We start from the raw sequence: 24,522 nt of genomic DNA, 5'->3' as shown, positions 1-24,522 counted from the left end.
ATAACTCTGGCTCTAGAGGATTATGATATTCCCTCCTTCTGGATGCTGTGGGCACCTGCATATTCATGGTGCGCGCGTGCGCACACACACACACAAAATGAAAGCAAACTAAAAATAAAAATTTATCTATGTCAAAACGTTACTTAACGAGTTGAGAGCTTTTTGAAGGAAAAATGTTCATACACGAATAAACACAGGGGAGTTAATGAAACTTCCAAGTTCATTAACCTGGAAGCCTCCTAAAGATGCAGTTAAGGAGATGAGTAACACATCTGCTTTTATATTCCCACGGTACAAGCATTTATTCTTACAAACTGTGTCCAGTAGCTCTGGGAAATTAAATCATGCACACAGGAAACTGTTTCATTGAAGTCTTCAGTAATAGGCAACTCATAGGGTATTTTTACAGGAAGGGATTGGGCCTTTGGGTCTGAAAGATTTTTATCTTTTTTACTTTAGGCTGGAGATGAGTTAGGTTCTGTAGAAGTTCTGAGAGGAGAGAGAGTCTGAAAACTCCCTGATGAAAATGCCCGCCACTCATCTGGCCCTCTGCCTAGCAACCAAGTTAACTTAAGATTCCTCCTGCTGAGTGAGATGTAAGCATCATTGGCTAGTTAATATCGTTGGTTTTTAAATCTCCACTTTCATCTTGTCAGGGTTGGTAGACTGGGATGATCGGAGTAGCTGGATTTGTCCCTCCTAAACCCATTTGATTATTTTATAGTCAGGACTCTCGAAAACTGCTTGAGTTTGAAATTCATCCTGCCAAGGTGTACTCGACAACTGGGGATATGTATGTGTTGCTTAAAATGACATTAGAGTTGACCTCACTCAGAAATATATGTATCTGTGGATACCACTGGACTTTTCGGGGTTGTATACAACTGTTCAACAATTTGGAACATTATATAGAACAGGACAAAAGGCCCTCCTAGGCTTTCAGCTGACATGACTTCATCTCCATAAACCAGAGGGGCTTGCTTGTAGAACTTGCTAGTTCATGTTTGCAGAACACCATCTCCTCCTCCTTGTTATTCAAATGATAACCATAGGCAGATTTACACGTATTGTCTGTTCTGAAGAGTGAAACCACACATTTTCATAAGATGCTCTGTTTTTAATTGTGTAATTAAGTTGCTGACATAAGCAAGTATGCAATTTCACATTAAGGTAAGGATCCGTAAAGGCATGCATTTGCATAATTTAATTTTCTGCACAGAAGATATTGAAAATCAATAGCATGATTCATAGCCATACCATAGCATACCATGCTGCTGCTGCTCGGCTGTTGGAGCTGAGGAGAGGACAGAGTATTAAAATTGATTGAATTTGGCGTGCTGACTCTGTAGCTTTACTTGGGAACCACAGACTGTTACCATTTGCAAGCCTCTGTTCCCTCAATAAAATATTAAGTTGTTTTATACACACTATATACATTTTTGACTGTTATTAAATAGTTAAAAATATATTTAAAAATGACTTTGTCTTTGATTGAAAGATATTTGAGGTGAGGGCTTTAGACTGTCTTCCTTAGATTATACTGGTGCTGTCAATACACGAGTCTGTCCTTATCTGGGGGATGAGACAAGGACCACACGTAACTGATACAGTGGAAAGGAAGTAAATATAGTTACTTTTAACGAGCAGCTCATCTGTTGGAAAGAACATGGTGCCCAGTGAGAGAGTGCTTTGCTTCCCTGCTCAGGTCCGAATCGCCTTTCCAAAGACCTGCCTGTTGGGTTCTCAGGCCCTTCCCATCCTGCTTTGTGTTTTCAGTGTTTACTCTTTTTTGTGGTAGGTGAGCAGTGGTCTTAAAAGAGAGGCAGTGGAGGCAGGAGGTGACTTTTGGCGCTCTCTCTCTCTATGTGTGTGTGTGTGTGTGTGTGTGTGTGTGTGTGTGTGTATGTATGTATGTGTGTGTGTGTATAATCATCTAGGACATTTAAAAAGTTATTATTTGGGTCCTACTCCAAAATATTTTAATTTGAATTTCAAAGCACAAGGAAAGTTTATGTCATTTATTTGTGATTTCTATTTTTTTTTTAAAAAAATTATCGCTGGGTTGATAATCTTTTACAACGATGACCATTTGTAGATAATGTAAATTGATCAGAAGTGGAAGTGATTGTTTATAAAGACATTGCCATAGCAGGACTGTTTGCACAGTTTTACATTCTAATCACTTCATTGCGACTCGTTTGGGGCTAACTTCTAGTTGGCACTGGCCAGGGCTTAGTGCCGTCAAGAGAATTGATCTGTATAGTCTGCCTCCTGGCTTGGCTCCAGGTTTTGATGTTATTGTAGCTTCTGCTGACCCCATACTTGATCCTCACTCCACCCTACCCTTTGCTTTGGGGACCAGGTCCCAACATCCCCATGGGCCTAAGTCTAGCACTTCCAGAAGCAAAGAAGACTGGCCGATACCCTTTGCTTGATTTCATCCCAGGGGTTTTCTGGGTGCTGGTACATCGGGACTCAGTGGCTTAAGTCAAAGAAGAGCAAACCGTGTGTTGGGAGGGATAAATGTGCCTGGATAGCCGTGGGTAGATAGAGTGGGCGATGATTGCTGCTTGAAACAGTGACTTTGGAGCAAATTCCTATTATGATAGTGCTGAGAGAAAGCATCTCTAAAACAGTTCAATTTAAATTTGGTAGCGTTTACTGGAGCAGAAGAAAATAAAAAAATGGTCTGTGAACCCAATAAACAGCCAGAACAAGTTCTGAGAAACCATCCCCTAATGAGCTCAGATGTCATTTATGGAGAGAGAAAGGAGGGTGAGACTGTAAGTCAACTGACTGGGGGCCTGAGAATGAGCTCAGGGGCTGAGCGCTTGTCTAGCATGCACAGAGTTTATCCTCCATTACCCAACAAGCTGGGTATTTTGAAGTACACACTTGTACTCCCAAAACTGGGGGCTTGGCATCAAGGACACCAAACGTTTGAGGCCATCTTGAGCTACATGAGACCTTGTTTTCCAATAAACACAAACCAAAAATCAGCTTCGTGGGTTAGAGCTGAGGCAGTCCACCAATCCATTGGTCACACCGTTATGCTTCTAGACAATTAACTTCCTGCAAGTTCTTCTGCATCCAGCAAGAGGGCAGTTAGTAAGAGTAAATTCCCGTATCATTTGCTCTGTTGTGCTTGGAGCTGAGCTAGGTGCTCTGCTCACGGTAAGACCTGTTGTCGTCTGAAATATCCGCTAGGGCTCTTATTTTACCAACAAAGAAACTGAGATAATACTACATTGTCAAGATGCTCCTGTACTCGTTGTCCTGATATGAAGAGAAGAGGCTTTGGGGCATTATGTGACGCACAGTAAGCAAGTGCACATCAAAGTACTTACCATGTGCACAAAAAGTGGACTGACTGTCCAGCGTGAGGGAAGGACGAGAAAGCAGGAGAGGGGATGCTTAGTTTTGATCATAGGTGAGACCTGTGGACTCACAGGTGCTCTGAGTGGCTCATCTACAGAATTGAAGGATGAGGGGGATGGTGAGGGGCCGCGTTTTCATTGCACACGACAGTGAGCAGCAATTTACATTTTTTTGCTTTGTAATTCAGAACGAGTGAACCAATGGAAATGACAGCACATTTCCTTTTGAAAGGGGCCTGTGGAGTTCCTTCCATTCACACCTCCTCTAAAGGCTCCGCTCAGAAGCATCTCTGTTGCAGCCCTGCTGCAGGTCTTAAATAGTTCTTGCAGTTGTGACATTTCTTATTGGCTGCCACATTCTCATCAAAGCTAGTGCCTCGTGCCCTCATTGCGGACTCATCAGAACAGAGAATGTCCTGTAGTTTCGCGTTGCTGGCCTCATCTCAGAGCAGATGTACGTGTCTCCTAACCAGTTTCTTTGCTCCCTCTAAGCAGACTTGATTTTGTTTGGGTGCATTTGAATATTAATACAAGTGGGTGGTGTGTATTGTTTTTTAATCTGGGCACTTGTGATATTTATCCTTGTACACATCTGTGCATTCAGGTGTAGGCTCATCACTAGAAGCAATTTGCATCTGATGGAGAAGATGAAGGCTGGGGGTGGGGGGAGGGTTTTGAATGCTGGAGTGGGCACATAGAAATTCTCCATCGTGGTAGAGAATCTTTTTGCTTTTTTCGGGTGGACTGGATTCCTCTTGAGTTTTCAGAAGTCTCACCAGTGTGCAGTACTTCTTTCTGAGCATTGGCGGTGGAAGTTGTGTCCTCTGCTGTACCAGGGGAGACTGTCTGTGGGCCTGAGGGTGTGGAAGGTGGCTGTTCACCTGAGGAGTCTCCAGTGCATGGGCTTGCTTTGGGGGACAGTGGCCACGGTTTCCATGCATTTGTTTGGTTCTCAGTTCTGCTATGTGCTTTTTGTGGTGCTGGGGCCCAGCGAGTGTCTCTGCACCTGAAATCCCTCCTACATATAACAACCACAGTGAAGAGCACAAGTGCCCAGGTGGCCATTTATACCCAAAGCACACGTTTATTCATGTAGTTAGAATCCAAAGCACACATTTTGGTTCAAATTTGGTTGGACCCTGGGTAAGTGAAAGTCATTCCCTTGCTTGAGGCTTATTTCTTATCCCTGGGATCCCTGTGTCCACACTTGTGCAGACTAAATAATATTATGTAGAGCAGGTACCTATTGAAGGTCTGGCTGGGGGATACCTTTAATCCAGCAGAGAGGATGGGGTAAGTAGGAGGCTGGATGGGAATTTGAGGCTAGCCTGATCTACAAGGTCACATGCAGGTCACTTTGGGCTACAGAGTGACACTGTCTCAAAACAGACAACGAAACAGATCACAACCTAAACTCCAACACAAATCACGTGGATGTTATTAATATGAACAGTACGTGTGTTGATGTCTTGCTTTGGGCTTTCCTATAGTTTGTTGCTCCTTTGAGTCAGGCTCTTACTTTGTAGTTCAGCCAGCCTAGGACAGGAAGCAATCCTCTGCCTCAGCCGAATGTTGGGATTACAGGCACAAGCACCGCACAAGGCAAGACTGAGGTTCTCTTCGGAGAGCACCTAAGGCCTGTGCTTCGGTGACTACTACTGCTGTCTGCGGCGGACACCTTTCCTGGGCCTCGTGTCCACCTGAGCGTGATGACTGACTGTGTTCTTCCTCTCTTGCAGCGTTGACTGGAGGCTATGTGGGGGCCCTGCAGGAGAGCAGACAGGGCAGCTCCGTGCAGATCCGCAGGCGCAAGGCGTCCGGAGACCCCTACTGGGCATACTCGGGTGAGTCCAGCTAATTGGTTAGTGCCCTGGAAGGGTTTAAAAAAGAAGAATCAGAATTTCTCCTGATAACTGTTTGTTCAAGCGATTTTTGCTTTGTTAAAAGATGAAATGTTGGGGCCTGATCTTTCCATGTTTTCCCGATCTGCACCCCTGTCCCCAACATGTTTGTCCCTGAAACTTTCTTGTTAACGAGTCATGGACTTGTAATTCATTGAGTGACAGAGTGTTGCTTTTAGGGTGCTATGGTGACCCTTCATGTGCCCTAAGTATTATAAAGCATTCGATAGCCTGTGGGGTTTCTCAGCCGTCATCCAAGAAATGCAGCTTCATTTCCAAGTCCTGTTGGTTGAGGTTATTGCCGCTCTCTGCTGTGCACCAAGTCCAGTTTTCCTTTGCACCCTTGAGACAGTGAAGTGAGAAAGCATTGCTAATAATTTCAGTGCATATTACATCAGAAATAATTTTCTTGCATGTAGAGACCGTTCTGGATTATGCTCCCTTCACCTAACTAAAAAAATGAACTATGTGGATTGTTATTTTTAAAAGAGACGTTAAAACTCAAAAATTTATGGAAAACGGATCATAGCAAATTAAGGAGGAATACTTGAAGAAGACAGACCACTTTGAAATTACTGTGGTACTGAATAATTCAAATTCCTTGTTTGAAAGAGCTTGGAGGCACGGGTATTATTCTTCTTAATAAATCTATGTATTATGCAGTGTTGTTGCATATGGAACTGCAATTCTCTTCAGAATCAAGGCTTCCTTTTCAATCCCGAATTTCCACCTGCAAATCTTGTTAAATTTATGTCAGTGTAAAATTTATAGGCCTGATCTTTAATTACCCCTTATCTGTTGGCGGTTCGCATTCTTTTGTCTACTGATAAATCTCCTGCCCCTGCAGGGAGAATGGCCAAATTTGTTTTGTTTGGCTGCTCCTAGACAGTGATGGTGAAGTCTTCCATCACACCTCCTTCTTTGTGATTAGAATTATCTAATTAGAGCCTTTTGTCACCGTTTTCTGATAAATGAAGGAAATTGGGAGATGGAGGCCAAAGTTACATACATACAGCTTCTTGCCAAGACATGCAAAGAAAATTTATCATTGTGTACTGTGTGGCTGTGGTATCAGTCATGAAGAGGCGTAAAGTGGGCCTGTTATTTACAGTTCATCAATTTAGAATAATAATGCACTTAGGCAGGAAATTGGAAGTTACAGGGCATCCTTGCAAACGGCAGTGAGGAAGCAAAAGTTCTCCCATTACTCAGGAGAGGGGCCGTTATTGATGTTCTTGCCTCTCGTGGGCCCTGTCGTCTCCTAGGTGTTAGAGTGTATGTGTCTGGGTTTGGGTTCTGCCCCCAGCTGAAGGCTGATAGTTGAGGTTTAGGGCTTGCTATACTTCCACTTATCTGGAAAGATCTAGATCATAAACATTCTAGACTTTGCAGGACGCAGTCTTTGCTACAGCCCCCATCCCTGCCAACATAGCATCAGAGCAGCCCTAGGTGGCCGGGCAATGCCTGGATATGCTGTGAGGAAATCGTTCATGAGTGCTGGGTCTTGAGTCTTCATCTTTTTCATGTCACAAGGAAATACTCTCCGTTGAATTTGTTTTTAAACTGAGCATTCTCAAGTCTTCAGAAGCGTTCGTCCTTATAGGCTGTGCAAGGACAGAAAGACAGCTGGATAATGTTCATAGGCTGTAGTTTGTCAATTCTTATTTTAGTAAATCACCCCAACTCCACCCCCTGAGTTCATATAGGGCGTCCCAAGAACCTTGGGACAGATATGACCAGTTTGGAAGAGTTTCTCAAGCCGCTTGCTAGGGGTCATGAAAATAAGGGGAGAAGGGGAGTAGGAGGAAGGAAACGGGGCTCCTGGACAGCCTGAGCAACTCACCTGGCCTTCTTGGGGCCAGCAGACTTTTAAATGTTAGATGTTTGCACATTAAAATGTCTCAGGGATAGAGCCCAAGGCTCTACAGGGTATTGTGTATGTATCACATAGACCTAACATCCAAAGGTGATTTTATACAATTACATTTAGAGTTTTGACTGTCACCCACCTCCTAAGATTGGATGTGGAATCTTCCACTTGTACACCATGTCAGTATTCCAAAAGTTTGGAACTTCTGAGTTGGGATGCTCATCCTATATACAGTCCTCGTACGTTGAAACCACTTCCCCAAGGATATTAGAGTGGTTCTTTTGTGTGTGTGTGTGTGTGTGTGTGTGTGTGTGTATGGGTGTGTGTGTGTGTGTGTATGGGTGTGTGTATGTGTGTGTATATGGTTGTGTGGGTGTGTGGGTGTGTGTAGGTGGGGGGCTCTCATGGTTCTCTTGTGAAGAAGATTTGGGGTTCATTAGAGATGCTGTTCAGTATTTGCTGATAGATACAGGAAGAGCAGGAAACAGTGAGACTTGGTGTCTGTTGACTTTCCACTGTTTAGGCTGGTATGGACTGTGGTAGTCTCACTCCTGGTTTATACTTTGAGGTATAAATGAAATTTAAAATGTGGGCTTGAGAAAAGAAAGGCTCTTTGTTGTGAGGCATTTTGAAATTTAGCAAAGGTAAACTAGGCCACATCTGAAAGATCAGTCTAATGGACCGGATCGTAACATCATGCCTCTAATTCTGTAGTCCATTTAGTTTCTCTTAGGACATTGCCAATTGTCCTTTGCGGAGGGGCGGTGGAGGGGGAGTAGGACATAGAGTATATGAATTTTGTAGCTGCTGTATAGACCTGTGTCAGATACTGGTTACGTTGAGTCTGATTTTGGAGAGACTTTTAGTTGCTCAGAACCTTGGTTTCCCTTCTGGGAAATTGGAATAACTAAGAGCATTTCCCCTAGGGTGTTATCACGTGACAGGAGATGATGGGTGTCAGCCGCTTAGCACAGTCTGTGTCATCAGGTACCCAACTCTACTTCCTGCTCTTGACTGTTTCTTCTTCACTTGCTGGTGTTTCTGAAATTCTCCTTGAGCAGCCATGCTTCCCAGCAGACAGAACTGAGGGCGCAGGAGGTGAGATGGGCATGGGCAGATGTATATGCTTTGCCTTTGTGTCTTTCAAGTGAGGCTTATGGAAAGGACCATTGAGTTCAGAGGTGGGCAAGTTGCAGGCTTCAGCCTAACCTTCAACTTGAGGGTTAATTGTTACACAACCACACTCATTACTTTGTGAACTGTCTGTGGTGCTTCACTACAGCCTCTCAGCTCAGAAATATAGAGAGAGAGTTACTGTGTGTTTGACATGCGTGTGTGCACATGCTCACATGTATGTGTAGTGGTCAGAGGACAACCTTGGGAAGTCAGTTCTCTTCTTCCACCTTCCCATTGAATTCAAGGTTGTCAGGCTTGTACAACATGTGCTAGACCAACCCCCAAAGCTAAGGATTTGTGATGGACCCTGTGATGGAAAATGGAGGATCGAGTTCTCCAGCCCTTCACAGAAAACATTCTTTAGGACCTGCTCATATTCACATAGCTTGGATCCTGAGCAGAGCCTGCTCTGAGACTAATTTGGAGCTACCCAGGGGCGAAGAAGCTGACTTTGGTTTCCTTGTGATCCTCTTTGTCTGCAAAGACTTCAGTAAGTCTTTAGGGTGGTGTTTGCATTTTCCTTTTTAAGAAAAGAGTGTGGAAGAGACAAGCTGAGTGAGGTGGGTTGTGTTTCAGGATGGGTCAAGGCAACACTCTTTGGGTTCCATCACTCGCTGTTTGGTGGGGTGCAGTTTGCAAACAGCACTGACATTATCATTCCCATGCTACCCTACACAGTAACTTCACAGTCACTACAGAGACTTTGAGTTTTGAGCTGAGGCTAGCTTGTTCTTAGGACAGGCTCTGCTGTACTTCATTTGTAGAATGGGGACATTTCAGTTTTCACTCTAGAGTAAACATAGTTGTTTGATCTCTACTGATTCATTTGACATACTACAGACTCCTGTTTATATTTGCTATGTAAGTTGTCCTTTGACAGACTTACCAAACATCTAGAACGTCAGCATACAGGACTGTTGGTGGAGGAGCCTGCCTGTTGTTCTCTGATCGCATTCATCCAGAGATGGGGTTCTCCTCTCGTTATTATTTGAGTTACTATAGCAAAGGGTCACAATATCTGTATCCAAGTGGAAGCTTCATCCATCAAAAGTGAGAAGTGGAGGTTGATGCTAGGGTTATCTGAGGCGGGACAGTATCATTGCAAGATGCTTTTTGTCTTTGGATTTCTTTTTCCTTACAGGGAATTTCATGAAGAATTTACCAGAAGAAAAAAATGCAGTCCTCTCAAGTATATCATTAGGAATATTAAAAGAATTTGTCTTCTGTAGTTTTAACCTGGCTAAGAAATAGAATTTTTCCTGTAACTTCAGGTGATGATAGTTCATGAATTTTGGAGTTTGCCCAGAACTTCTGTAATTTTACATGAAAAATACCATATGTTGGCCAGGTCACAGCTGCTGGAAAGAGAAATCAGAGACAAACCTGAATGGAGTCCAAGTGGAACTAAGAAGTGTCTTTATAAGCTTGTATATTCATTCCCCCTTTCAAACCCTGGAAGGAAAGCAGACTGTGTGGTCCTGACCCTGGACTCTCTGCATCTCTAATCATTTCCTTTGTGTATACAGTAGTTGTATGAATCAGTGTGGGATGGGAGTGGTGCCCATCTTCTGAGGAATCTAAAATCAAAACACGAAATTGCCAAAATTCCCTGTGGGAAGTGGTGTCCTTGGGCAGGTTGAAGGTTAGACAGGGTTATTCTAATGGGCATTGCTTCTGCCTTTTTGGCCAGAGGATAGCTAAGACTGTTCTTAACTACCTGTAAAATGGAGATGAAGGACTGACCTTACAGATGGTTCAGGTGTTAGACATCTTAGCATCCACATGAATTTGGGGTTTTTACATTAGACCGGAAGACCTGTTGTTCACATGGCTCTTTAGTACACCCTTCCTGTGAACATGTGTCTCTGTATGTAGCTATGTGGCTCATTTCCCCAGTGAAGTATGCAGCTTGGAGGACAAGGATTATTGCTTTTAGCTTTCCCCCTCTGCCATGCACCGTGCCTGAGTGCCTCATTGGATTTTGCAGATTCAATGCCTCTGTGAGGCAGGGTCTCACCGTGTAACCCAAGCTAGCTAGCTTTGAATTTGCACGGCGTCAGCCTCCCGGGTCTCCAGGTCAAGCTTCAGGGTCCAGGTTCTAGCTGGACAAATGGATGGGCAGACAATTGAGAGGCTGTGCCTCGGAGCCTGTGCCTCGGTGCTCACTGACGGGCTCTGATGTTCAGATAAAAGAGCGGGTGATTTACAAAAGACTTTGCAGTTGGAGCCCTTTAAGTAATGAGCTCCCCTGTGAACTGAGGATATAATTAACTTCTTTAAAATTACATTTCCATGCCTATTTTTAAGAATGTCTGTACAGGGTAAATCAAAATACACATGCCTACAGAAGGCTGCTTTTGTCATTGGAAGAATGGAAGGCGCTATAATACGTAGAGGTTTAATGTTAATATTGCTGTATTATTTACTGCTCTCCTGAGGCCTCCTACAGAGTCTCTTAAGGGAGTAATTTCCCTAGACTTCGGCTTTTTTTTTTTTTTCTTTCAGTAGATAGCTCCTGATTGGCTGAAACATGCCGGAGTTGGGCAGGGATGTCATCAGCCTTGTGTCCCCACCTCAGAGGCCACCATTGTCTTGTTCCTCAGCCCTGATCCACCTCTCCCATAGCCCTTAGTCTTCTCTTTTGTATTGACAGTGAACTTCCACACACCCATGATAATCTGGTTGTAGACTTTAAGACAGTTTTCTTCTGCTCAATTTTGAACTGCTCACTGTATGCCAGGTGTTGGCCTGTCATGACAGACGCCAGAGAATGTTCTTACACTGAAGTGTGGAGAAGATGTGCCATTAATCTTGAGGAGGCTTATCATCAGGGTTTCGAGAAGTAAAAGGGAAGATCCCAGAGCACTCCATTACTGTTGGACATAGAAGAAGAAGCAATGAATTGTCTATGATGATGCTAGGGTGACTCAAAATGGCATCACGTTTAATTTAAAATGAGTGAATATGGAGGAGAGTGAGAGTTGGTTATAATGATTTAAAAACCTTGAGCTTAATCCTATCAAAAAGTGCCATGGTGGTTTCTGTTCCATATTTCTAGTATTCTTTAGACTTATTTCATCAAGTAGACACTGTGAATTTTCTTTCTATGTTCTTAGTTATGTTTTAGGATTGGAGGGGCCTCGAGGTAGGGAGTAACTTGTAGGAGAGACTGTCTTCTCATGTTTTTTATTCAATCTTTGGCTACAAGATAGATAGGGTCAGCCAGAACCCACATGGTCCAGCATTCACTGGCTTCCTATTTAAAGGCAAATTTGGTGCCAGATGCTTGGGGTTTCCAGACAGTTGGCCAAATTTGGCTTTTCCTCTCTGATTGTTTCAAAGTTGTTTTCTCAACTCAAATTTTCTGTTGTTGTTTTCCTTTTGAGTGCCTCTTTTTTTTTATTTAGAAAACGAACCTTTATTCTAGTGTTTTTGGCATCATCTCTATAGAGATGGCTCCAGAGAGTTTATAAAGTTGATGGAGACCAGTGAGCATCAGAAGAGGATATGACTACATGCATGAGGGTGCTGTGACCTGTGACCAAGCTTACTAGGGAGAAGTGCTGTCCATCGCTGCCTTGGTGTTAAGTAGTATCAGTGATGACAATTTCATTTGGTTCTAATTGGGGCATTTGAAAATGGGTGTGAGCAGATCTAGATTTGAGCTTTAATTTGACTCCGAAGCTAGCAGTTTTGGTGGAGTATTTTGGTGAACATCTCTGGAATATAAAATATTAAAATAGTCTTATGTTTATTTATTGTCTATCTGTCTGTGTCTGTCTCTCTGTCTGTCTCTCTCTCTCTGTGTGTGTAGGTCATAGGACAACTTTGTGGTTTTTGTGGATACAGCTTACATAGTCAGGCTTGGCAGCGAGCACTGAGCTATTTTACTCTAGCCCAAGGCTGAATGCTGTTCTTTCATCAGTACAACTAAGTTTAGGAACCTACCTTTGAAAACCACTCGTGTGTGTCTCCAAGGTGATGCTATGTTAAGACTGTCTACATGACCTTCAGAAGATCTTTATACTGAAATGCTTATATAATAGCCACCGAAATGAAGTAGGTTGAACCACAGTATGTATTAATGTAGTATAAGTAATGTGGTCCCATTATGAATAGGCTGAGGAATGTGGACACACATTCCTGTTTAGAAATGAAGGAGATTGTCTCTTTGTGTAAATATTTTGAAAATATTGTATATTATAGAAATATTTCTGTAGTGCTTCAATTTCTCATACCAATATACCTACATTTTAGAAAATGATTATATTTTGGGATAGATTAATGAATTGTATTAAATTCACGCAGCTGTGGCAGTTACAGTTTTGAGGGTACAAGGTAAGAGGGGAGAACTCTAGAAATGAATGAAGCCATAAGGAAGCAGCACTGTTTTGTCTCTTTAACTTTCTGTATCCAGTTTTTTAGGTGAAACATTTTATAAAATGCTGATATGAACTGTGCAGAAATTAATGAACTGATATTGACTTGACTTGAAATGAACATCAGGATTTATTGAGCAAAGCAGTAAATACTGACTGGGGCAGAGCTAAGGTCAATATTTACTTTGACATAACATAAATCCTCATATTCATTAGTCCATGAACTCAGTGGGTCTGCACAAGGCACAGCATCATATGGAAGTATATACTTTTCATATCTATGATGGATCAAAGTCAAACATCTTTTCTTCTACTTATAAATTTGAAAGGATGGTATTCCTGCCTTTGAAATTGGGTCTGTGAGGAGCAGGGTGGGGGGCTGTGGATGACTGGGAAGATCTGATTAATCACTCAAAGGAAGAGTCTATCTAGCCTAGTGCATGCCTGATAACCACATAGCAAGACTTCACATGTTCTTTGAGATTCACTTAAAGGCTACAGGTCGTCTTTCACACCTGACATCACAGACTCATTTATTATTTGTGACTCAGCTCATAAACCCACTGTCTGATGATAGAAGACAAAGAAACAGTCTGTCCTTCCCTCTGGACATTGTTACGGGATGGTTTAGCATTTTCACTGACAACATATTGTTGGCTTATATCATCCTAAGTGATACTTGATTGGCCTTTTTCTTGTTGAGGTTATTAAGCTGACTTGGACTTCCATTCCTTATCTTGACATTTTTCCTGGTGAGGTGGTCTTGGTAGCAGTGTAGCATTGCTGTTTCACTGCGTTAGGAACTTTCAGGATTGTCCATCCTGGATGGAGTAAATAGCTGCTGTATGCCTCAGGACTGAATTTTCTCCTCAGAAAACAAAGTGAGGTACATAGTTAAGAAAAGTCTCGAACCTGAGCCTTGTGTCTCATACCCTGTTGGAGACTGACTGCAGGAAGAGTCGTGTACCTTCTTTCTCACACTTCATGTTGTCAGAACATTCCAAGTGACTATTTCATTCTTAAGATCTCGGGGTAGGTTATGGAATATAGCAGTAGTATCTACCTAATGTAGAATCTTGTCTTAGTTATTGTCTTTTTAAATCAGCCTACAGAATAGCAGGTTTCATTCTGACATTTTCATATGTATATTATTGTTCTTTGGTCATCAGTAACACCCCTTAGCATTCACTTTTGCTGCCTCACCTCTTGTAGACCAGGTTGGCCTTGAATGCATGAACTTTCTGCCTTATGAACACTGGAATTACAGGCACATACCACCATGCCCAGCTATGAATCTTGCCAGCTTTGTGATTTTTGTTTTAAATCCATTTGTACATATACACATACAGACAGAGGGGGACACACGCACGAGAGAGACAGAGAGAGAGACAGAGAGAGAGACAGAGACAGAGAGAGAGAGAGAGAGAGAGAGAGAGAGAGAGAGAGAGAGAGAGGGAGAAAGAAAGAGAGAGAGAAACAAACCCAGGTGCAGGTTAGAAGGTAGCTTACTAGAGACTACAGTTGGTTCTGTTTGCCTTGCGCCTTCCTGGGATTAAACGCAGATGCCCAGGCTTGGCAGCAAGGACCTTCACATACTGACTCACCTCTCTAGTCCTGATGTTGCCTTCTTGAGAAACACTTTCTAGTGATTTTAGGACTCCTCCTTTTTCACTGACATCACTAGAGTATAAAATAATATGAATGTAACATTGACTTTTTGTTGTTGTTGAAGAAACGTCCATTTCTTAATCTAATAATGTCATTTCTCTTTGAGTGGTTTTTAGTCAGGGAGAGATGGGTTTGGCAGAAATAGGTCTTTCACGCCTCTTTCACTTGCTTGCGTATTTTTATAACAAGGAGAGATCTGCCTGGCCCGAGAGGCTTTAGCAGGATCGTATCTTAAAATGTTGATGCCATCACTTCCTGGTTTTGTTCCTGTCTGGCAGGACTGCTACTTTTCTGTTTGGGCATGTTAAGCTTCCTGTTAAGGTATATTGAAGATTTTATAAACATTGGGCCAATTTAAAGAAAAATTATCCAAACAGAACAAAGTTATCTAAACAGTAGTCAAACTGCCATTTTAACGTGGCACAGTCAACTTCCTTCTGGAGGGAATATTGCTGTCACAGAGACGTCGAAAAAGCCGGCTAGCTGTCAAATAGCCAAAGAATAGAAGGTGGAAAAGTCACACAGCGTACAGAGGTACTCATTACCTCTCCACACTGTCCTGGAGCATCTTCCGTGTTTAGAGATCTCCTCAGGCTCCTGTAGTACATATCTATCTACCCAGTCCTCTACCAACCACTGTGAATCTCTGGTATGTATGCTTGTGTGTGTGTCCATGCATTTGTGTGCACGCGCCCGCGCCCAATTGCGCACTTGCACACATATGGAGGCCAGAGGCCAACCTCGGGTGTTGTTGCTTGTGAAGTGTACCTTTTTCTCAGTGGATACAGGCTCCTCATTGACCTGGTTGTCTATCTAGTGAGTCAGGGGCTCTCCCTTCTTCAGCCACCACACATTTTCATGCTGGTGTTGGGGATGAGTGAAAGAACTCAGCTCATGCTTTACTGACTGAGTATTTGCTAAATTTCAAAGTGTGCTGTGGGTTGGCTGTGCCTTCAGATGTCGTTGTACTGTGTGTCACACTGCTTGACTTCATCTCGCCATCTTCCACAGCGTGGGGAAGCCAGCAGATCCAGATTTCCCATCTGTTCACATTCTTAGCTTGAAGGCCCTCCTCTTACGTGCAAGAAATTGTTCTTAAAATCTGCATGAAACTCGTGCTCCCAGAGGTATCGTTTAGAAGCTCTGCTCTGGTTCCCACTGGCCCAGTTTCCTCCTGCAGGCTCCTTGTCCCTCTCCATTGCTCCCTGCATCCTAGTATTAAGACAACACTGCTCCTTTCAGCAGGGCCAGTACTATAGTCACTATTGATTGGCCATTGGGAAAGTTTAGCATGAAAACAAAACGTGAGTGTCTACCAGCCTTTTTGACAAGTATTGGCAGAGATGAGCCAGACTGTTTGGGGGTTGTGTTGAGGAATATTATTTTAACTAGGCAAAGATGTACATTTGTTTATGCTGCAGGATAGTACTTTAACTGTGTAAAGGTGTGTTACATTGGTTTATGCTGCATTTGTTTAATTATTTGTGTTTAATTATGTAATGATGTGTTGCATTTGTTTCATCTTGCCTGACTAAGGCATCTGATTAGTCTGATAAAGAGCTGAATGGTCAATAGCTAGGCAGGAGAAAGGATAGGTGGGGCTGACAGGGAGAGAGAATAAGTAGGAGGAGGAATCTAGGCTCAAGCGAAGAAGAGGAGACATGAAGAGAGAAAGGAACAAGGAGAAAGAGGGGGATATGCCCGGGCCAAGAAGCCAGGCAGCCGCCAACAGACACAAGAATCAGTGGAAGTAAGATCTACAGAAGAAGGAAAGGTAGAAAGCCCCAAGACAAAACATAGATAAAGAGAAACAGGTTAATTTAAGTTAAAAGAGCTAGCCAGACAGGAGCCTAAGGTAGGGTGAGCCTTCATAACTAAGAGGTCTCTGTGTCATGATTTGGGAGCTGGTTGGTGACTCAAAAGAAAGAGAAAGCCTGGTACAGGGGGATTTCTGCTTCTGGAACTTTCCGTGACAATGGCAAGTATTTTCTTCTCACTATTGGTAAGTAAGTAGCTGATGGTCTCTTTTGATAAGTGATTTTGACACGTTCTGAAGGGCTTGTGGCTTCTAGTTCTCACACCCCTTCCTAATGAGCTATCTTATGACATCTTTGCCATGTATGACTGCCCTTCCTCTCACCATCCACTACAGTGTGAAAAGGAAGTTTCTGTACTCAGGCTCATTGAACTGCTCTCTTTGCTGTGGAGGAAAGAGCTGGTCAAGGTGTGTGTCCTGTGGGCATTGTGGTACCATGCAGCTGGTGGCATCACTGAGGTTCCCTACTCTCCAGATCCACAGAATTATTTCCAGGAGCATGTTAAAGTACTGAAAGTATATGGGAATGAATTAGGGTGCTTTAGCTTTTCAAAGGACCAGGGATGCATGGCTTGACAGGAAGGTCAGTCCAACACATCCACAGCACAGATTGCCTTTGGGCGGCCAGCCTCTCTGCTCATGCTCTACTGCCTTGAAGGTATGGTGTATCTTCCCCATACTTGTCACCCTCTGGGTGACATGATCCTTAGAATCACTTCCTTAAGGTGTTGATATGGCTTCAGGACTTTCAGAGATTCGATGGCAGATTTATAACAGGCTAGAGGAAAGAATAGAAAGTGTCCCCTAACTTGCATCTCTTGTGTGTGCATACATGTAGAGGCCAGTGGTCAGGTGGGGTGTCTTCCTCTATCTATCTCCATCATGTTTTTTGAGACTACATCTCTCACTGAACCTGGGGCTTACCTATTGACTAGACTGGCTGCCAGAAAGCCCCATGATTCTTCTGCACGGGTTACAGGTGCATGCTGCCATGCCAGGATTCTTATGTGCGTGTTGGAGATCAAGCTGAGGTCTTCATGTTTGCACAGAGGGCATTTTACTGACTGAGCAGTCGTCCCGGCTGCCCGTGTCTTCTTTTTCCAAGTAAATATCATAAACTCTGTCTTAAAGCACCCCATCCCTGGCCAGTTAACCTTCGTATTTCATTGCCTAGGTCTTATCGCATGCTCATGCTTCAGCCAGCCAGGGACCAGAAGAATGGATTTGGGGTAGTTGGCTCAGCTCTGTGGATATGGAGGGTAAGCATTCCAGGCAGAAGCAAAAGGGGAGAGAGAGTGGAATTTAGAAGGGTCAACGGTCCATCCAAAGTCCTCCTCCTAATGTTACTTTAGCCTCAGTGGGAGCCTTCTGGCTCAGTATTCTGCCTGAGAATATGGGTTTTTCTTGGTGTAGGGAGGTAGTTCCCAACTGGTGACTGTTAAGTCCCTTTAGGGAACATTTACCAAGTCTGAAGATGTTGTTTGTTTGTCCCAATTCAGACTGGAGAGCAATTGGTGGTAGTGGGTGAAGCTCCAAATGCTGGTCCCCGTCCTGTGAAGCGCAGGGAAAGCCCCACAGGAAAGGACTACCTTACCTGGCTTAAATGCTGGAAAGCCTGAGTTGGAAAACCCTGTCAAGGAGGCTTTAGGAGAGATTGCTTTTAGGTTGTCACTCACCATGGTATTGGGACTCTAACTCTGTAGGCAGTTAGTCTTCCAGATTTATGATTTATATGTGGAGGTTTGCTGTCCAGTGTCAGCCTCTATTTCTCTTCCCTTACTTTCTGCAGTCAGCATTTCACTGAGCCTGGAAGTTACTGATTGGCTATGTTGGCTTACCCACTGGCTCCAGGGGTTGACCCGTCTTGTCCTGTTCAGCACGATTCACACAGTGTAGGAGAGTGCTGAAGTTGAGAGAGTCTAGTGAGTGACGTGATGGTCAGTCCTTGGTGAAACTTGGGGAGTACAAGTGGCAGGCCAGGCATGTCAACCATTCCAGGAGTCTGTTGTGACATCGTCCGGGCACAGTCACAGTCTGATCATGGTGAGGAGTCTACCTCTTCTGTCCCGAAGGGTGATGAGAGATGGCTGTCCTGCAGCAGAGAGCTGGGGAGATGGCTTTTATTAGTATTGTTTTACTTCAGGGTCCCTGATGATTCTTCTGTGTGTCAACTCTTTAATTTAGGGGGTTGTTATCAGATAATGTCCACATTAGTATCACTGACCGTGAAGGACCCTGAAGAGTAAGCTGGTTATGTTGCAGCACCACGAGAAATTCTAGTTCCCAGTTGTAAATCTTCCAAGTCGCTGTTGGGCTGAGCAGGGAGTAGCAGCTTCTTGGGGTCACCGTGAAGAGAGGGAGTGGAGAGGAAAGAGCTGAGGATGGTGATTGACAGGCCAGCCTCATCCAGCTTTCTGTCAGTGTGATGAGTTACATAAGTACAGCAGCAACCACAGGTGGCGCCTGGACTAGATTCCCCACCTCCATATCACCAACAAGAGGTTCACTGTCCTGGGTCTAAGTCTGTGTTCTGTTACTCTGCGAGCCTCATCTTCCTCCATGGCACGGCTTTGTTTCACTCTCAGCTCAGTCCTCAGCCCTCTTGTATAAGTTTGAATTTAAAGATAGAATTCATGTGGTCCCTGTCTTGTGGGGCTATGACTCCGTTTTCTTCTTTTCTCTTTGGAAAAGGAAATCTTAATACCTATGGCAGTGTAGGGCAAACCTACTGAAATACATATTTTTATGCTGACCTCCATTGTGGACCCTAGGTGTGCCTGTGGGACTCTTGAGGAGTTTGAGAGGGGATAAGATCCTCCAGATGCCAGGCTCACTCAGGAGTGTGGACTATTGCCAGTTGGGTTGCTAGTGTCTTGGCAATGTATTGTCACTCTGGTTCAAATTGTGTTTCAGTATGTGCACCTACCCCCATGTTCCTGAAGGTTAGCTCAGGTCCAGAGACTGTTGATGGTGAAGGCCTTGGGAACTGCATTCGCTCCCAAAGAGACATTAACCTCATTATAGCTTTTCTCCTCTCTTGTGTCTGGATTCTTTCTCAGTCCCATAATTATTAAAGAAAAATAAAAAAGTCAGTGCTGTTAAAAAGAGATTTCATTTTTGAAGGTGATTTTTTGCATTAAGTTTTCTCTCTGAGATTTATGAGTCCAGCCTTGTAATGTCTCTGGTGGAAGTACAGTCCGCTCTAGGAGAAGGAAGCTAGGTTCCAGTCAGATCCATTGTTTAGCACCGTTATTACATGGAAATGTTTCCTAAGTAAAAATAATAATGAAATAGCTATTGATTATTAATCCACATGCCCTAGAAAGCAGAAGCTGCAAAACTGTACTTGCTTTCTTCTTGTTTTAAATTTAAGATTAAACCTAGCTGGGGTCTTGTGTGTAGTGGGCAAACACTCACCATTGAGCTGTATGTCCAGCCCTCTTTTTCCTTGTGGTTTCAGACAAAGCTCCCTTTTAAGTTGTTGAAGCTGGTCTTGAACTTGGAATCTTCCTGCCTCTGTGGCTGAGTAGCCAGGATTTAAGGCTGTTACCATTAGAGCTAGCTTTCCTTATTTTGAAAATTAGATGTTTTCAGTGGAATGAATGCTGTGTCATGATCTTTAATTCTTCCTCCCTTTTGATTTCTTCATGTACATGATGATATTCTTATACTAAATTATTAAACTTTCTCCTCATGTAGAAATTCTTCCAGTACATTAATTGTTATTTAAATAATTTACTTGAAGTTAGCTTCAAATGAGCACTGCCCTTTGTTGATTTTGTTGTATTTTGTGTAAAGAGCATTTAAAATATCTTTTCTATTAATTGGCTGTCAGGTATTTTAATAAACTAGGCAAAGCTATTATATGAAAGATGGAAAACATACACTTTCACTGTTCACACAGGCACTGAAGTACACTGTTGAACTTTTAAAATTTAAGTTGCAGGGACTAATGTGATGGATTTTGATCTCATTAAAGAGGAGAGATTTATGCATTGGGAGGACAAGAAGTATAATAATAGGAAATGTATTATTTGATTTTATATTTTGTCTGTAAAATAGTGGTCATAGATACACATTTATTAGAATTCCTGTTTATGGTCTTAGAATTTTATGGAGGCAGTTATTAATTTAAAAATCTAACAATCTTAACATTTATCACAACCAGCCATGGATTTATCTTTCTGCAACTTACAGGTGTGATGTATGTCTTTTGAGGGCTGATGTGTAATGCAGGAATTAATTTCAGACACTGGGAAGCGTTTATAACTATTGTAACTGTTAGCTACTGAGATTTAAGTAGCTTTATTGGCTTATTGTTAGCCCCTGGACTGTAGTTTCTTTATATGAACGCAGTACCAACAGTGCAGATGGAAGTCCTTCTCTGACCATCTCGGTACCAGTTCTCAGTGAAGAAGGTCCCAAAGATCTGTGTGGACCAGCAAAGCAGATGTTCACTGTTTTGTTTCTGTGTTTTATCTGGCCAAGGAAGATGGGGAAATGTTAAGGTGCAGACACTAATGTCTGTTCGTTACTGTAGGCATTATCAAGAGTCATGAATAAAGATTTAGAAATCCACTTTCCCTGATCTCATCTATTCCTTGGGAAGGGAAGGCTACACTGCTGTGGATATCGCTATATGTAAATAAACTCTGATTGGCCAATAGCCAGACAGGAAGTATAAGCGGGACTAACAGAGAAGAGAATTGAGGGAACAGGAAGGGAAGAGAGAGACTGCCTGGAGCTGCCGCCAGGAGAAGGAAGATGTAAGGTACCAGTAAGCCATGAGCCATGTGGCAAAGTAAAGATTAATAGAAATGGGCTAAATATAAGAGTAAGAGCTAGACAGTGACAGGCCTGAGCTAATGGCCAAGCAGTTTAAATAATGTAAGAGTTTGTGTGTTTATTTTATAAGTGGGCTCTGGGACTGGCGGGACTTGGTGGCGGGAGCTGGAGAGAAATTCTCCAGCTACACTACACGGAAGTGCACATGGTAGGGAAAGTGTTAGCAGGGACCCTGGCTTGGTAGGTAGAGGTTGGAGGTGGTCCCTCGTGGATCAGATCACCATCTGTTGGGTGTGATAGGTGATTTCCTGACAGTTCTATAGAGGTGTGCTGTTCTTGTGCATAATGACAACTAGGGACTTTAATCTTTATCAGTGAACTCTCTGAGCCCCCCCTAACCCACTCTGAAGCAGCAGAAGCAGCAGCAGTACCCACGCATCTCCAAGGTGTTTTCCTCTTCTTCCCCTCATAAGAAATAGAACACCAGGTAGTTTTCTTGTGCTAAAAATGCATGTTTCAGAAACTATGCATGCACATAGTTAGTAGAAATGGCAACTTTTAAGTTTATGGATATGAGTTGTATATAATACCTAATCTGAGGGAGCACTGATTCCTATGAGAGTGTTGCATGGCTGTATTTCATGCTGGGTTTGGAAATAACAGAATTCTCACCCATAAATGATCAGATAAGGAAAGAAACCTTTGAAGAATGCAGTTTGTGATAATAAGCAGTTGGGCCCTGAGTGGCTAGGCTGTGGTAGTGAGGGTCCATGAGGGTCTATGGGAAGACAACCTTCAGAGAGTTCATTTTTATGAGGGAAAAAGATGAGCTTAGCAGTTAGGAGGAAGAAAAGAAACATGGGAATGAGTGTCTCTTATTGGTCTTTGGTGCCTTCTGAGTGTGAAGAACAGTGCAGCTTCAAATGGACAACCAGAAATGTTTCCAGATAATTCCACCTGTTTCCAGTGGACACAGACAAAATTTATCCTTAGCTGAGAATCATCACTCCTAGGACGTGTCTGAAATAATAATAGAGCCAGGAAGATGGCTTATTGGGTAAAGTGCCTGCTAATACAAGCTTGAGGATCTGAGGTTGAGTCTGCAGGACAGGACTTAAGTCAAAGGAGTGTGACCACATGGGTCTGTAACCCCACCACTGAACAGACATGAGAATCTCCGGACACTGGCTACCTATGCTAGCTCAGTTACCTTCAGGGTCAGTGAGAGATCCTGTTTCAGAAAACAAGAGGGAAAACAATCGAGGAAGACCTTTAACATCTCCCTCATACAAACATGAACATGCACACAGAAATCATAATAGTTAATAACAGTGTAGAATGTGGTAGATTTATTAAGTGGGGTACATTTACTGATATTTGATCTGCCAATTCTTATTTTTATTTTTTTAAAACTAAAAGATATATTTTATTCCTAATTGTGTGTGTGTGTGTGTGTGTGTGTGTGTGTGTGTGTGTGTGTGTGTGAGTGAACATGTGAGTGTGGGTGCCCAGAGAGGCCAGAAGGTAGTGTGGCATCTCTTGTAACTGGAATTATAAGAATTACAGACAGTGAGCTGCTGTATGGACTCTGTGAATGAAAGTAGGTCCTCATCAAGAACAGGAGGTACTCTTAACCCCTGAGCCATCCCGCCAGCCCTTGCCCTGACACGTGTATAGAGTGAGTCTAAAAGTTTCTGATTCTAGGTGGGCAGGCTTTAAAGGCTTTGAACCAATTGCTATAACAAATATAGAAAACTATATTTTAGTTCTTGTTAGTTTGTGCTTTGTTGGCCCGGAAAAGTGGGAATAATGTTGACTGTAGTCACACTGCGAATGAGAGTCAAGAGCTTCTCAATTAACAGGTACATGTGGACCTCAGTCCGTATGATTCTTTGTTTCAGGTAAGAATTTCAGAGTGAGTGATTGGGGTTTACTGCTTTACCTCAGCAGGACTGTAGTCAACAGACTTGTGCCTCATACATGTTTAGATAAGAAATCAAAGATGTGCCCTGGCCTGATCAGAGCAGTTGACACATTGTAAGCTTAATTTCCCAAACATGTTAGACTGCAGGATATGCAGACACCTGTTCCTGCATGCATGTGCATATAATTATTTTCTTACCTGCATAAAATATTCTTCCTCCTCACATTTAATTTTTAAATGCCTTTGTGAAGAAGTTTCAAAGAACCATAACTTGAGATTAAAGTAAAAAAAAGAAATTAGGTTTATTTGTGTACTGACTGGTGCTTTGTGTCAACTTGACACAAGCTAGAGTTATCAAAGGAAGGAGCCTCAGTTGAGGAAATGCCTCCTTGAGATCCAGCTGTAAGATATTTTCTTATTTAGTGATCAATGGGAAAGGGCCAGCCTTGGTGGGTGATGACATCCCTGGACTGCTGTTCCTGGGTTCTGTAAGAGAGTGGGCTCAGCAAGCCATGGGAAGCAAGTCAGTAAGCAGCACCCTTCCATGGCCTCTGCATCAGTTCCTGCCTCTGGGATCCTGTCCTGTTTGAGTTCCTGTCCTGACTTCCCTCAGTGATGATCAGCAATGAGGAAGTGTAAGCCAAATAAACCCTTTCCTCCCCAACTTGTCTTTTTGTCATGGTGTCTTGTCTCAGACAATTTGGGTAATTTTTATCTAGGATTTCTTATACTTATTTGTGAATTCCCACTTAATGTTTATTGTGTTTTGCATGCATGTATGTCTGGGTATCATGTGTGTGCCTAGTGCCCATGGTGGCCAGAAGAGGGCATTAGATCACCTGGAACTGGAGTTGCAGATGGATGTGAGCAGTCATGTGGGTGCAGATAATCAATTGTGGGTCATTCAGAACAGCGACCAATGCTTTTAACTACTGAGCCATCTTGTCAGCCCTGTGAATTCTTGTCTTAATGCAATTAAGAAATGACTGCTTAAATTCAAGGCCGGAGAGAATGTAAGGTCCCCCCCTTACTATTGTTTTGATTAAGTAGGAATGACCGTCCCTTGCTGGTGACTGGGTCCCCTTTGTCACAGTTCTGCCTGCTTTTTGATGTGGTATGCTGGGTCTTCAGTTCTGCTTGGTAGGATATCACACACACACACACACACACACACACACACACACACACACACACACCCATGAGGGAGCTCCACCTCCTGGCTGTGATTTCTGATTTCTTTCCACAACATGTCCATTGCCCTTGTTCTTCCATGACTTCCTCCGTTGTTCCCAGGTTTGGTTTGGTTTTAGAGTGTGTGTGTGTGTGTGTGTGTGTGTATGTGTGTGTGTGTGTGTGTGTGTGTTGGCTGAGGTTAGCAGGAAGGAAGGCTTGGATTCAATGGAAAGCAATTGAACTCTGTTTCTTCTTCACTGAATAGTTCCCCTCTCCCAGCAGAAGAAAGAGAAAATAAGATGCGTGATGACGAAGCTTTGACATTTTCCGAAAATGAAGCTTTTAGTTCCCATAACGTGGAGTGGGGGTCAGAGAGTGTGCCAAGCCTTTCACTCTGTGTTTGGCTCATGCTGGCCCTGGCTCCTCGGAGGGCAGGATAAGGGCTGGCTGCTG

At 43.1% G+C, this 24,522-nt stretch overlaps 1 protein-coding gene across 2 annotated transcripts in view; it reads left to right on the top strand.

Moving 5' to 3' along the window:
- Ptprg (protein tyrosine phosphatase receptor type G) overlaps positions 1-24,522 on the top strand; it is a 701,914-nt gene that overhangs the window by 175,641 nt on the left and 501,751 nt on the right. For both annotated transcript variants that reach the window (XM_059274234.1, XM_059274235.1), the window contains exon 2: positions 5,117-5,221. In XM_059274234.1, the coding sequence (XP_059130217.1) occupies positions 5,117-5,221 (105 nt within the window). The remainder of the gene's footprint in view (positions 1-5,116; positions 5,222-24,522) is intronic.

The sequence above is a fragment of the Peromyscus eremicus genome, chromosome 9, assembly GCF_949786415.1.
Source record: "Peromyscus eremicus chromosome 9, PerEre_H2_v1, whole genome shotgun sequence".
In the NCBI taxonomy this organism is placed as follows: domain Eukaryota; kingdom Metazoa; phylum Chordata; class Mammalia; order Rodentia; family Cricetidae; genus Peromyscus; species Peromyscus eremicus.
This window is presented reverse-complemented; position numbering and strand designations above follow the sequence as displayed.